This window comes from Cucumis melo, chromosome 10 (genome assembly GCF_025177605.1).
Source record: "Cucumis melo cultivar AY chromosome 10, USDA_Cmelo_AY_1.0, whole genome shotgun sequence".
Lineage (NCBI taxonomy): Eukaryota > Viridiplantae > Streptophyta > Magnoliopsida > Cucurbitales > Cucurbitaceae > Cucumis > Cucumis melo.
The window spans coordinates 10,082,170-10,095,781 of NC_066866.1; the positions used below are offsets into that span (position 1 = coordinate 10,082,170).

At 30.8% G+C, this 13,612-nt stretch overlaps 2 protein-coding genes across 3 annotated transcripts; one reads left to right on the top strand and one right to left on the bottom strand.

The window, feature by feature from the left end:
• The first annotated feature begins 2,852 nt into the window (after positions 1-2,852).
• LOC103502870 (N-(5'-phosphoribosyl)anthranilate isomerase 1, chloroplastic) lies at positions 2,853-5,750 on the top strand. Of its 2 annotated transcripts, none has more exons than XM_008466986.3 (6): positions 2,853-3,111; positions 3,195-3,350; positions 3,762-3,827; positions 3,930-4,294; positions 4,371-4,534; positions 5,331-5,750. In XM_008466986.3, exons 2-6 carry the CDS (start codon positions 3,341-3,343, stop codon positions 5,554-5,556), a joined length of 831 nt encoding a protein of 276 aa, XP_008465208.2. In that variant the 5' UTR covers positions 2,853-3,111; positions 3,195-3,340; the 3' UTR covers positions 5,557-5,750. The 2 variants fall into 2 exon arrangements, with proteins under 2 accessions (XP_008465208.2, XP_008465210.2); XM_008466988.3 differs by having other exon boundaries at positions 2,936-3,111; positions 3,200-3,350.
• Positions 5,751-6,420: 670 nt separating this feature from the next.
• Positions 6,421-9,276, bottom strand: LOC103502871 (omega-3 fatty acid desaturase, chloroplastic). The gene is made up of 8 exons (XM_008466990.3): positions 8,289-9,276; positions 8,076-8,165; positions 7,894-7,960; positions 7,710-7,802; positions 7,426-7,611; positions 7,227-7,307; positions 6,969-7,106; positions 6,421-6,869 (listed from the first exon to the last, which is right to left on the bottom strand). The coding sequence occupies exons 1-8, from the start codon at positions 8,801-8,803 to the stop codon at positions 6,702-6,704; spliced, it is 1,338 nt and encodes a 445-aa protein (XP_008465212.2). The 5' UTR covers positions 8,804-9,276; the 3' UTR covers positions 6,421-6,701.
• Between the last annotated feature and the right edge of the window lie 4,336 nt (positions 9,277-13,612).

Genomic DNA, 13,612 nt, shown 5'->3' on the forward strand with positions numbered 1-13,612 from the left:
TAATTTTCTAAAACAAAATAGTTACTCTTTGTTCTTTTATTTTTTTCTTTTGAAAGCAAACTTCTAACCAATTTTTCTACCTGTAAGTTTCTTTGTTTTGTTATGCACGAATTTGACTAAGAGTTCAAGTATCTTCAAGAAATATGAAAAACTATAGTATGAAATTGATGAGAAAACAAACATAAATTTTAAAAATAAAATCGTTATCCAAATCAGACCATAGGAATCAAAATTATATTTAAACTATTATTAGTTTTAAACCTCAATGGTATTTTATTATAATCAAAGCGTGATTTTAACTGTTTTATGAATGATTATCTTATTTATTTATCTTTTTAAATGATTAAAAACATTTTCAAGATGATGATTTTGAAAATCACTCCTAAACATGATATTAATATGATAATAATTCATATACTCTTATTCAAAGGCTTTTTAGTTCGTTAGGTCACGGATAATTTTATATTACGAATGAATTTGGATCGGATGAATGAGTTATTTAAATTTCATTTTTTCTAGCAATCCAAGTCAACATCTTCTTTGAATTTCAACCTTCTTTGTTTGCTATTAATTAAATAAATACTAAACTTCTTGCCAATCATTTGTCTATGGGAATTGTTCATGAAAACTTACATTGATTCAATCTATTTGAATGAAATTGTCATGTTTGAATAATATATTAAATGGCAGTTCTGATGTTTGATTCTATTCATATTGCTTTTAATAATGATTTCAAATATTATATCAATTTTGTTATTATGTATTTCACATGAGATATGGGTTTACAATTTTTCTTTGGTCTATGTTGAGAGTTATTCAATTTTAATTATAAATAAAATGATTAAAGCTCTAGATAAAGACAATTTGGAGTGATTTTCCTCAATTTGCCATTTTTAATACTCAAAAAGTATTGTTCATAATTACTTTGTGAAAAGAAAAAAGAAAATAAAGTAATGGAACAAAACAAAAGTGTTTGTCATGATGTTCAAAATTGGGAAAACTCTTTTGGCTCATTTCTCTTTTTCTTTTTTCATTTGGGAGGATGTTTTTTCAATAATATTACTTATTAGATATCAAATATGTTTACTTTTTCTTTTTCTTTTTCTTTTTCTTTTTTTTAATATAGAGTTGTAGTGAACTTCTTCAAAGTACTTTTTTCACATGCTAAAAGTTCTTTTAAAAAAATAATTAACTAATTGAACACTTTGTGCTTTTATAAGCATATTCTATACATAGATATTTACCCTTGAAATTCAACCACATTTTATATCGTTTGTGGTGATGTAGACATAAACTATACTTACTTTCAAAATTCAAACACAATCATATTCTATGATATAATTGATAGATTGCAACGTATATATTTTACACTTTTTGAATGAAACTTTAGATTGTAGATTTGTTTTGTTTAAACATGGTGATGGGAGAAAATGTATTTCACTATGTGATAGTGATGATAATTTTGTGATTTTGGAGAAGAATGTGAGTAGTAAAATGGAAAGATTTGCACACCAAATTGTTGCTTATCATATGTCTCTTACTTAAATTAGAAAGTGTAACTAACTGTGTAACAAATAGAGAGCTTGAGTATTAAAATTGACTTATATCTCTTAACGTCACAATGTTGTATTTTAATTTGGTGAAATTTTGATGCAGAGCGTCAATATTAAGGTTTTTTGAGTTGTATTTGGTTAATTCTTGTGCCAACCCAGTCAGAGAATGTAATTAGCATTCATCAAACTTAAAGGCTCCTTAGTTCGAGGCTTAGGAGTTTGGTTTGGACTTTTGACCCAAACTATTTTCTTCTCAATGTTCAAATAGACAATAGTATGCTTCATTAATCAAATAAAGAGGGTCGATTTCGAACTTATTCTTATCCGAAGCTAAGGTCGAGTAAGTCAAATTGGGTCACAGCCTAAACTCCTCTCTTAATTTTTATGATTAATTGAGTTTCACAATTTTCTTGATTGAATATTTTGTGGATTACATACAAATGATTATTATATCCTTTAGCCCATGCAAATATTTTTATTGACAAAATTTTAAAATAAAAGTTTATTAAAGTATAAAAAATGCAACATTTGTCAAGTTTAAAGCTGAGATGGTAGAACTCATTAAAAGCTTATAGTGAAAATGTGATACACATCACTTCATACTTTTTACTTTGTTAAAGTTAATATCAAGAGATGGTATAAGAGTTCAACACTTTCAAAGTAAACAAAAATACTTACAAAAAAAATGATCCCTTTCGGACTAGAGAAAGGCGAGACCTCACCTTTGAGTGTGGAATTTCATGAGTCCGGACGCCTTCTAGGGTAGGGAGCACAGTCACTTCCAGGCCTCAGTCAGACTCAAGGGATAGGGTGAGGAGGGCCGGCTAGAGAGCGTGAAGCTGCTTTTCCCGAACCAACCATTTGTCAAAATGAGTTTAGTTAGTCGATAATTGACATGAGATCTTTCAATTTAGAAGTGGTAGTTGACAAACAAAATAAATTGACATTTTCATTATATCATAAAAAAAAATCTACAAAATATAAAAAACAAAAATAAAAAGTCGCAAATGTAAATATAATATAAATATTAAATATTTTAATTAATTTTTTTAAAAATAAAATATTAATTTACTAATATAAATACTTTTCTTTTACATTTTTCATAAATATACGTAAACATGCTTTTTAGATATTTTTTATGATCAGCAATATTTTAAATTTGATAATAAGTGATTTATGTTTTTCGATTGGCTCTACAAATGTATGAAATCTAATCGCATCATATTATCAAGGTTTAAATGACATTGCTCTAAATATAAAGTCAAACTTATCCGTTTAGATATGACTTGATGATGTAGCTCGGTGCCACGTCATTTTTTTTTACGATTTTCCCTGAAAAGATCCATCCTACCCCTAAACTTCCAGTTAAGAAAAATGAGATATCTAAATTAAACAAATCGAAACTTTCACTAAAAAGAAAATTGGTGCCAAAAAAATTCGGTAATAAATAAAATTGCCTTAAAAATATATAGTTGTGAACGATTTGAAATGAGGCGTCAGCCGACCAACGTTAAGAGAATAGCTGCTTCCTGCAAAATGGTTTTGCCTTAAAAATCAGGTAAACTTTTCAACTCATCAACAATCCATTTCACTAATTCTAGCATGGGTTCTTCAAAATTCAATTACAAATCTTGTTTTCAGTTTAGCCCATTGATGATTGTGTAATCGGAAAAACAAGCCCAGAATTTTGGAAGAAAAAAAAAAAATTTGTTCCTCCTTAGCAATTCAACTTCATCTGAAACAATTTGCTATCAGAAATAAGAGTCTGAAGGAAAGGGGGCAGAAAAATGATTTCAGGTATGATTGTACTATTTTGTTCGAGACTGTTTGAGATTTCCCCCTTCATTTCCCTGCAATGCCCACCAACTGTTCGACGAATTTCCTAAATGATTTGCATTGTCTTCTTACTGCCTCTCCGCCGCTTTAGTATCCCCCATAGCGGTCTTATGCGGGTTCCTGTTTAATTCATCACTATCAAATGGAGTATAAAACTCAAATGCATGTCAATTAATTATTTTTCCAGATAAACAAAAGCATGCTATGGAGGTGTTTTCTTTCTTTTTGTTTGAGTTATGTTCATTGCTTTTCAAATGTGGACCATTTGATTCTTTGGTCATGGGATTTCCCCCCATTTTTTTAACTATGAACAATTTGCCTTTCCTTAATAGTGTAAAACCCTGATATCATAATCTCATTTATCGTTGCCAGGCTTAACTAATGGAAGCTGCTTTTGGCCAAAAGTTGTAAATGTGCGTGGAAGGCACCAGTTTTATGGTATTATGCTCCATTTATCTATATCAGTAATTCACTGTTCTGCCTTTTTTCAACATTGCTTTTATGAATGTTGAAGATTCAGCCAGCTTTCTTTCTTTGTAGGATTGAATAGAGAAAGTTCATATATTGGGAGAAACTGGCCCTGCCAAAAGAAAAGGATTACTTGTAGCATTTCTGAGCTAGAGAACGTATATTCAAGCCCTGAACATCATAGAAAGGACAAGGTTCTTGTTAAGATGTGTGGTATTGCATCAGCGAGAGATGCTGCTTTGGCAGCAGAATCTGGTGCTGATTTCATTGGGATGATTATTTGGCCAAACTCAAAACGTTCTGTTTCACTCTCAGTTGCTAAGGAGATATCCAGAGTTGCTAGACAAAATGGTGCACAGCCTGTTGGAGTGTTTGTTGATGATGATGTCGAAACAATCTCACGAGCTGCTGATGCATGTGACCTTGAACTTGTGCAGGTACATCTTTTTGCTGGCTTCATTGCCTTGTGCACAAAAATAACTTTCTTACTTTAAATGGTTTGGATTCTCACAGCTTCATGGAGACGGTTCACGGGCAGCATTGCCAGTTCTTGTCAAGGACTATAGAATTATTTATGTTCTGAATGCAAATGAAGATGGAAGTCTTCTAAATGAGATCTCAACCGAGGACTGTTCTTTAGTCGATTGGGTTCTTATTGATAGTGCCAAAGGTGGCAGGTACATCACTATTCCCTCTCAATGTGCTGGTTTTGATTGATTATCTATAATGCCTTTGAACTAGTGTCAAATGTTATTTTATTTAGGTTATTTTTTCTTCTTTTGAGTTAAATAACAAGTTGGTTTGGAGATTTAGACTTTTGACATTTTGATCACTTACATATACCTTAGCTAATTGAGTTAATTTTAGTGCAACAATTGCAAAGGTGGGGATTGAATCCCCAATCTCTAGGAACGAAGGCAGCTCAATTACCCCAAGCTAAGCTCATTGTAGCTATCTAGTTTAGTTATGATTTAATTGGCCTAAACTTTTGTTTGTCATTAGACATTAAATGTTTGGGTTAGTCCCTATAAATTCCACGAAAATTCATTTTAGTTCTTGTGGCTAAATTTTCTACACAAGCTTGCTTGGTGGTGGCGTGTAAGATAAACAACAAAACATTCCAAAAAATAAAATAAATAAATAAAAAAGAAACAAAAACTATTAACAAATTTTATGCAAGGTTCAAAAGCTAAATTATAAAATTTGAAAGTAAAACAAATCAAGCTATGAATGACAGCAAGACGTTAACAAACAGGGTTGAGACTGTTATCTACACAAACCAATCACATCTGCTGCTGACATCATTTAATTTTACGTGTTTGTGTTTATTAGCTAGAAATCCAAACCAAACCCTTTAAATAAATTGAAGAGAAAAAACGTATTGATTTTGACAAAGTACTAGTAGCCAGTCGTTATAATTTTCTTCCTGCATGTGATATGAGCTGATTTAAATTATTTTTCTGCTGAATACAGTGGGAAGGGATTCAATTGGGCCCAGTTTGAGGTACCAATAATTAGCAGCAAACAAGGCTGGCTCTTGGCTGGAGGCATCAATCCAGAAAACGTATCTGAAGCCTTATCTATTCTCAAGCCTCAAGGGGTTGATGTTAGCAGTGGAATCTGTGGCTCAGATGGGATTCAAAAGGATCTCATTCGAATCAAGTCTTTTTTGAAGGCTGTTCATTCAGTGAAATATTGATCAAGAAAATTGTGTATCCATAAAGTATCCAATTTTCTTAACTAATCCTAGAGAAAATACTGATTTTGATTCGTTTGTAACTGTTAAGTAAGTCTTATAACAATCATTTTGTAAACCACAGGCCAACTCTGTTTTGTTTTGTTTATTTCATTTGGTGGCTAATAAGATGTATTCCCTTTTGTTTTAGGATCAAATATTATTGTGACATCGAAGTTTGGGGATTTCATCGATCTAAACATAGTTCAAGTCTTTAATGTATATAAACGCTGTTTTTTTTAGTTGTATCTAAATTCCTTGTTCTGAATTTATGATGTGATATTCTAAAAAGAATTTTGATTGTTTCAAAATATGATATTAGGTTAAAGCAAATATAGTAACTCGTTTAAATATGAATGGTTTAAATAATATTTTCATCTTTGTACTTTTAAAAAGTGATCATGTGCTTAAATTTGTATTAAAAGGTTTTTATTCTCCTACGTGGATTAAAATGAATAATTCAAAATATGCTAATAGAAATAAAGCGTTTTATAAGTTTAAGAAGTGGAAAGTTATCAACAAAATTAAATCCTTTTTTAATACAATGAAGGATCCAAACCACACATGGTAGTCAGTGGCGGAACCACACATGGTAGACTGGTTCTTAATTTACGATGTACTATACTGAAAACAATTGCCAAAATTTGAACTTCCCATTTATTTGATTTTCTGCTACTTTTTTAGCTCATGAAATGGTAGCATTTATTGGGTATTTTAAAAATTACCACATGACAGTTCGCCCCATTTCAGTGATTAAGAAATTGCCAATCCCTTTTAACAGTCTATTGTGGGACAAGAAATTAAGATGAAACAAAAAATTTAGAACGATTACAAAAAAAACCAACTCCTCCAATATAAATTAATGGCATTGTGGTTCACTAGTAGTTTATTAAACATACTTCAAGCAAAAACAATGCCAAATTTTTCTTTCATGTGGTTTATAATAATATGCAACTCTAAGACCCTATAAGCATGAATGATATCATCATGAACAGCTTCTTTGGCAGCTGATCATATTTTAAACTCGAGTGGCTCACGAGCTATTTGCAAAGAATTTTGATGTGTAATAGTTGAAAGATAATGAATAGAACTTAACCATGTTGTTTTGATCAAGATAGGTCAGGGTCCGTCTGATAATATACGATGTCTCCAGAATCGCTCACGAAGTGATCCTTTCTTAGGCTTTTTACAAGAACTCCCAATAAGTGAAATGGGAGAGGCCATGATTTCTCTGGTTCCCTATAATACTTCCCGAATACTGGCTTCGTTGCCTCGGTCTAACACGAGAAGATTGCACTTGTTAGGATGAGGATTCCGAATATATAGAACAAAATTAAGTTTGAATTTCAGATGCAGGACTGAGAAAGAATACTCACTGCTTCTATTAAGTGATAGTGTGGGATCTGAGGGAAGAGATGGTGAATGACGTGAGTTCCAATGTCATGATGGATGTTGTTGATCCATCCGTAATCGCGATCGAGGGTCGTTAATCCTCCTCTTAGGTAACTCCATTCCTGTTTGATCATCAAATGCAGAGGCAGAGAAGTTAATAAAATGGTGTGAAACACATCATTTTATGGTGTGATGTTCTTGGAAATTCCACACCAAAACTCAAAAAGATTTGATCGGTATACCTCTCCACGATACCAAGGAAGTTTATCATCATGACCATGATGATGCAAGTAAGTGACGGCGTCCAGCCACATGACAAACATCTACATAAGGAAAACATTTAGAGCAGTGCACTTTGAAAAAAAGAAGTCAATCGAGTGTAGTAGTTGAACTTAAAACAGGAAGTACTCATCGTGAATTCATGATCAAAACCAAACTCACCAGGTAAGGAATACCGTAGAGTTTGAGGATTTGGAGGGGACCCATCACTACAGATAGACATCCAAGCAGAGCAAGCATTGCAGTCCAACAAGCAGTGGATGTAATGATATCATTCCGCTCACTCGGTACAAACAAATCACTGTTAGGGTCGAAATGAGAGCCCTTCTTTCCAGGGCTTCTACTCCACTGCAATATCACCAACATGTTTCATTAGAATCCATCAAAGAATTGGCATAACATTGAAGTTCAGAAAGAAGAATGACGAAGAAACGGAGTGCACTAACCAAGTAGACAGGATATGCAAGCATGGGGAACGGTAGAGTGAACCTTAGTGTTCTTGTTGCTTTATCCAAACTCCTATAAACTTTCTCAGACAACTGCAAGCAGTTATGAACATATTGCTATTGAATAAGACTCAACAAGATAATCATTTCTTTGTTTTAAGGGAAAGAAGCACAAGGAACTTACAGGATGCCACGATTCATCGTTTTCGACATGACCGTGGTTCTGGTGATGTGTTCTGTGGCTAATTCTCCTGCGTTCAATAACAACATGATATGAGACTATAGTTTATGTTGTCATAGAAAGTTAAAGCTACAAAAAAGAATAATTTGACCAAACAGGATTCAGAAAGATAATCAAGAACTAACCATCCATGATATGGAACTAGGATTGAGGAATGAAGGATATGGCCAACAACACTATTCAAATTTGGGTCATTAGAGAAACTACCATGGCCACTGCACATTCAAAAACAAAATCAGACTAACCATTAAGAAAACACACTATCAAATCAGGCAAGGGAATTCCAAGACAAAAAGGCAGGTAAAGCTATTCAATGGTTTCAAAAGAGAGGAAATTACCAGTCATGACCAAGAACAAAAAGAGCCCAAAACATTGTTCCTTGAGCAAACCAGTAAAGAGGCCAAACAACCCAATTGTTGAAGTAAGCAGCAACAGCAGCCAAGCCAAACACCACAACCACATCCCTCACAACATAGCTCATTGATCTCCAAGGATCCTTAACCCAACAATGCTTTGGAATGGCAGCACGAATATCAGCCAACCGAAACGGCGGAGGAGCAGCGGGGTCGAAACCACCCTCATCCTCAACCCCATTAACCTCATCAACTCTCTCCCTCTCATTATCCTCATCAACAGAAGCAACTACCACAGGAGTACTCACATTCAATGCCCAACTCTTCCCTTTAGTGGAAATGCCCAAAGAAGAGCGAAGAACATGAGCTTTAGAGGTCAACAATGGCTGCCTAATCTCAGAAACCATAAAAGTTTTAGAAGCAAACCCATTCCTAGATGGCTGAGGATAGATCCTAGGGAGTGGTTTAACACCACATTCAGATAAGACCCACCTCGCCATTAGAGACCCAGATGAGAAAAAACAAGTAGCCTCAAGTTTTTAAGCCTCAACAGCTTAAGATAAAGAAAAAGGAAAGATGGGTAATTAACAAAACCCTAAAATAAAAAGGGAAATCAGAAACAGATATGAGATAACACAGCCAGAAATCTCTTCATTCACTTACAACCATAAAAACCCAACTTGTGTTTCTTGTTGATTGTCCTCTAACTTGGCCCCCCCCCCCCCTTTCTACTTTTCTGTCTACTTATAATCCACCATTCATAACAACGACTGTTCCTCCTTCGTCTACAGAGTCTACTCAGCGACTTTTAGACGCTTGTTGGACATTCCAATCAAATGGGTAGGGTTCAGATTCCATAATTCGCCATACCCACTAATAAAACTTGAAATAAACACCAAAATTAAGTGAAATTGGAGAAGATCGTATCGAAGGGAGAAGGAAGGTGACGTGGTCGAATCGAAGACATAGAAAGTGGGAATTTAAAATTCCAAAAAAATTTCGCATGTTTTTGTGATTTGTAGGTCAAGGTTGAATTTGGGATTATGATTATGATCTTTTTCATTGAACACGTCTTGGTAATTGATTGACTGACCGTCCTGCTTTTTCTTTAAAGATCTGTTTTTTTTTTTTCGGCTCAAAGGAAAAATCCCTTTCTCCGACCACTCCTCCAATCTCCTCATTAATAATAGGTTTAGGGTTGATTAATTTAATGAATCCTAAGATTAGTATATTAATGTGCAATTTTGTTTGTTTTTTTTTTAAAAAAAAAATTTGAAAAAGACAATTTGGTACTTACTATTATGACAACTTTCTTAGATTCATCAATGAATCTTTGTTGTTGCGTAATTTTCGTAACGGTGTTTAAGTTTCTACATCTACCTACATAGGTGGAATCTTTTATATTGAAGTGGTACTCAATCCAACACACTTTAAAGATTTGAATGCATGCTTGGATTAACTTTTGAAGTATTTAAAAATGTGTTTACAAGTGCAACAAATATATTTACAAATATTTCGAAGGTCAATTTCGTATCTCTAATTGGTGTTGACTTAAGATGAGTGTTAATTTTATATCTATAATGAAGTGATGTATCTCCTTACTTATTCCATTGAATGGTTTGACATTTGATTTCTTACATTAGCTCTGCCTTTGTTATCGATGGATCATTGTATATCACTGATATTTTACTATATTTATAAATATTTTAAGTAGTTTTGTCATTTAAAATAATTACCAACTTTAATTTGTTTTCTTAGGTTCATGATTATAAACCATTTACTTATTATTGTTGTTACGAAATAAAAACCAAATCTAGTCCATATGAACTTTAATTTTAGTTTGTAACAAATTTAGGTACTTTCAATTAAACTTAAATTTATTCTCTTAAAATTAATCCTTATTGAAATGGATAGAAAACTAATGATATAATTGCTGTGCCTTACAAAATATGAACATGTTTTCAAAATTATTAGTAAAAATGTGAGTAGTAAATGATAAAATAAATCGAAAAAGATCAACAATAAACAGTATTAAAAACTAAATTTAAGTATAGAAAATATATAGATTAAAAACAAACAAAAGAAAGTAGAGAAGTGGTATAAGATGAATCAAAATAATATTTTAAGCTAAATAATGTTACACGTATATTATTTTATTTCAAATTGGGAAAACATAACACAGTGAATAACATAGACATACTAATATCTTAAACAAACCAATGATTTACTCAATCAAAACAAATCCAAAGTGTTAAAAATTTGAAAATATATATAAAAGTCACAATTGAAGAATCAAACAAAAAAATTAAACCTAAACAAAAACAACCAAAAGAGATTTAAAAAAAAAAAAACCACTTGAGATACTCTTCATCTAATGACTAAACTCTACACTAATTTTTAACCCATAGACATAGACTATTTGAAACTAACGTGTCATATTCTCCGAACACATATTGGATAACTATTTAACCTTTAAAAATTCTCTTTTTGTTGTTTCTAAAAGTTATGTGAAGTTATAAAAACTAACACAAAAGAACAAATTTAACTAAAAGTTATAATATTTCAAGTATTTTTTATTTATTTAAATGTGAAAATTGTGGCAAAAAATTCCAAACATAAACCATAAAAAAAAAAATAATAATAAAAGAAAGTTGTATAATTATCATATCATACCATGGTCTAAATAAATAGAAGTAAGTTAGATGTTCCAATACCACCTATTAACATTTTTCATTTACTTTCAGAAAATGTGAAGGCTTTATACTTTAGTTCAATTTTAGTTAAATATGTTAAATTTTTTTAATTTTAATCATAAAATTTAAAAGTTGGGTTTGGGTTGAATTTGAATTTGAATTTGAATTTGAATTTGAATTATTACATTTATGAAGGGTCAGTGTGAAAAGGTGAGAAGGAGGTGTTAGCAATGTGTTAAATGAGGTTTCACAATAAGCTCTGGCCGGTGGTTTTCGTTTTTTTCTTTTAAATTCCTCCTAATCATTTTTCTAATAGTTTTTTTTTTAAATATTTTATTTAGGTTGCATTCATTTGATAATTGTATTATTATGTTAGGTTTTTAATTAAAAGTGTTTTATTATTGTTACTATATTTTTTCTAATTACACCCTATTTAAATTCTAAGCTTGATTTGAAAAGAAAAATGTTTCTAAAGGCTACATTTCAACTTTTCGGTTTGGTTTTTGAAAAGATAGGAAACAAACCAAGAAAATTGTAGTTTGAAATAATATTTATGAAGTTAATTTACTTTTAATTGATAATAAGTAGATAGTAACTTTTTGGAAAATTTTGTATTTTTCATTTTAGTGGCGTGGGTTCAAATATTTTTCATTAACAATGCTACAAAATTTGAGGGTTTTTTCCTTTTTCATTTGAGAATCTAATTTAATTACGAACTATAAACTAACAAATTGAGATAAGCATTGACACTTAAAAGATATTTTTTTAGAATAAATACTATTCAATAAAAACAATACAGGGTCATGCAAAAATTTCAAAAATTTGAAACTATTTATAAAAGATAGTAAAATTCTAACCTATTTTTCTTAGCATATTTTAGTTCTTTTTGCTATATTTCGTAAGTTTCAATTTTTTTTCTAGATTAATTTTCATAAATATAATAAAAACTTTAAAATATTTATGGTCTATGTAACAAAATTAAAAAATCTATGAAGCTGGTAGAAATTTTTCATAAATTTCAAATTTATTCTTAATATTGCGGATAATTTGTCACTTCTCTTTCTTCATCTTCTTTACGCTTTATTTATCTTTTATTCTAGATTTCTTTAACTATTTCTTCTTCTATTTTTATTTTATATTTCTTTAGCTCCTCCATTCATCTTCTTTTGGAATATCTTGTATTTTTATTCATTTTTTTCTTTCTTTCATCTTGTCTTTCTTTCTTCGTCTTCTCTTTCTTTCTTACAGCCCATCTTTCAGAATATCAAGATCATTTAAATATCACTTTGATATAGTCTAAACGATTTGAAGAATTTTTCCATCGTTCAAAAAATGTACACGATTGTTTATCATTTCATACACGATCTCGTATCATGATCGTTTAGAAGAAGAATTACATGCGTATGTAGCTGGTGTTGATACCACCTACATGATCTTGTATCATTTCATACACGATTGTGTATCATATTTTACACGATTGCATATGATGATCGTTTAGAAAAAGGATTACGTGTGTTTGTGTGGTCGATTAATCGCATGTTGACTAGGACATTTTTCGTATTTCACATCGTGATCCTGTGAGTTTTTTCTGTTTTAAAAATTATTCTATATAGTGTAAATATTTTGTCGATTTGTTATATTTAAAAAAATTCATTTTTTCTATCCACAAGAATTCTCTATGTATGTGTATATATGTGTGTATATATAGAGAGAGAAGGAGAGCGAAATTGTCATAAACAGCAAAAATCGAAACTATTTACAAAATATAGAAAAAAAATTGAAATGAGCTATAGAAAATTTGCAGACTAATTTTGGTATAGTTTATAAATGGTTTCAGTTTATTTGTCATATTAAAAAATATCGTATATTTTATATAGGTACAAAGTAAATATGATGTTTAAAATTAGGGAACTACGTGTAATTTCAAATATTTATAATTTCCAACGTCTAACATTTGGTCTAGAAAGACAAAACGGCAAGTGATCAATAACTTTTTTGTATGCTACTTTATGGTCGGCTCTTCCATGGAAATACACCAAAACGTCTCAAGATTCTTACCTTAAATATAATACAAAAAGAAAAAAAGAAAAGTTGAAATATCAAAATCTATTCTCAACATATTTATTACTCATACTTGAATATTTTTCTTTTCGTACGGTTAGAAAATATTCGATAATAAATCATTGATTAATTTTTATCATATTATTTATAAAAAATCTATTATTGGATAAGAATATTTTTGTTATATTTTGTAAATGTTTGGATTCCACTTGTTATATTTGAAAATATCGTCTAAAATTATGTAAAATGTTATTTTTTATTTTTTTCATTTTTTAAAGATATTTCTCATAATTAACGTAGCTAGGTTGAAATAGTCTTATAATAACTAAATTAGTTCAAACAATCCCATTCTTCCTTTTAAATGAAACCATGTGAACCTCATTCCAAAATGCAAAAGAGGATATTACAATTAATTGAAACATCAATTCTTAATTAAATATTTCACAGCAGGAAAGGAAAAAGAAAAAGAGTATAAGTAGTAATTTGTTTATAAATGGACTATTTTTGTCACATGGATTGGATCTACATAGTTTTTATTACTAAATTCTCTTGTTT

Coding starts and splice junctions, on each gene's coding strand:
- LOC103502870 (XM_008466986.3), top strand. Junction 3,828..3,929: donor TGGAAGGCACCAGTTTTATG/GTATTATGCTCC, acceptor CTTTCTTTGTAG/GATTGAATAGAGAAAGTTCA. Junction 4,535..5,330: donor GATAGTGCCAAAGGTGGCAG/GTACATCACTAT, acceptor TGCTGAATACAG/TGGGAAGGGATTCAATTGGG.
- LOC103502871 (XM_008466990.3), bottom strand. CDS start 8,803: ATGGCGAGGTGGGTCTTATCTGAATGTGGTGTTAAACCACTCCCTAGG. Junction 7,961..8,075: donor CTAGTTCCATATCATGGATG/GTTAGTTCTTGA, acceptor TATTGAACGCAG/GAGAATTAGCCACAGAACAC. Junction 7,612..7,709: donor TTGCATATCCTGTCTACTTG/GTTAGTGCACTC, acceptor GTGATATTGCAG/TGGAGTAGAAGCCCTGGAAA.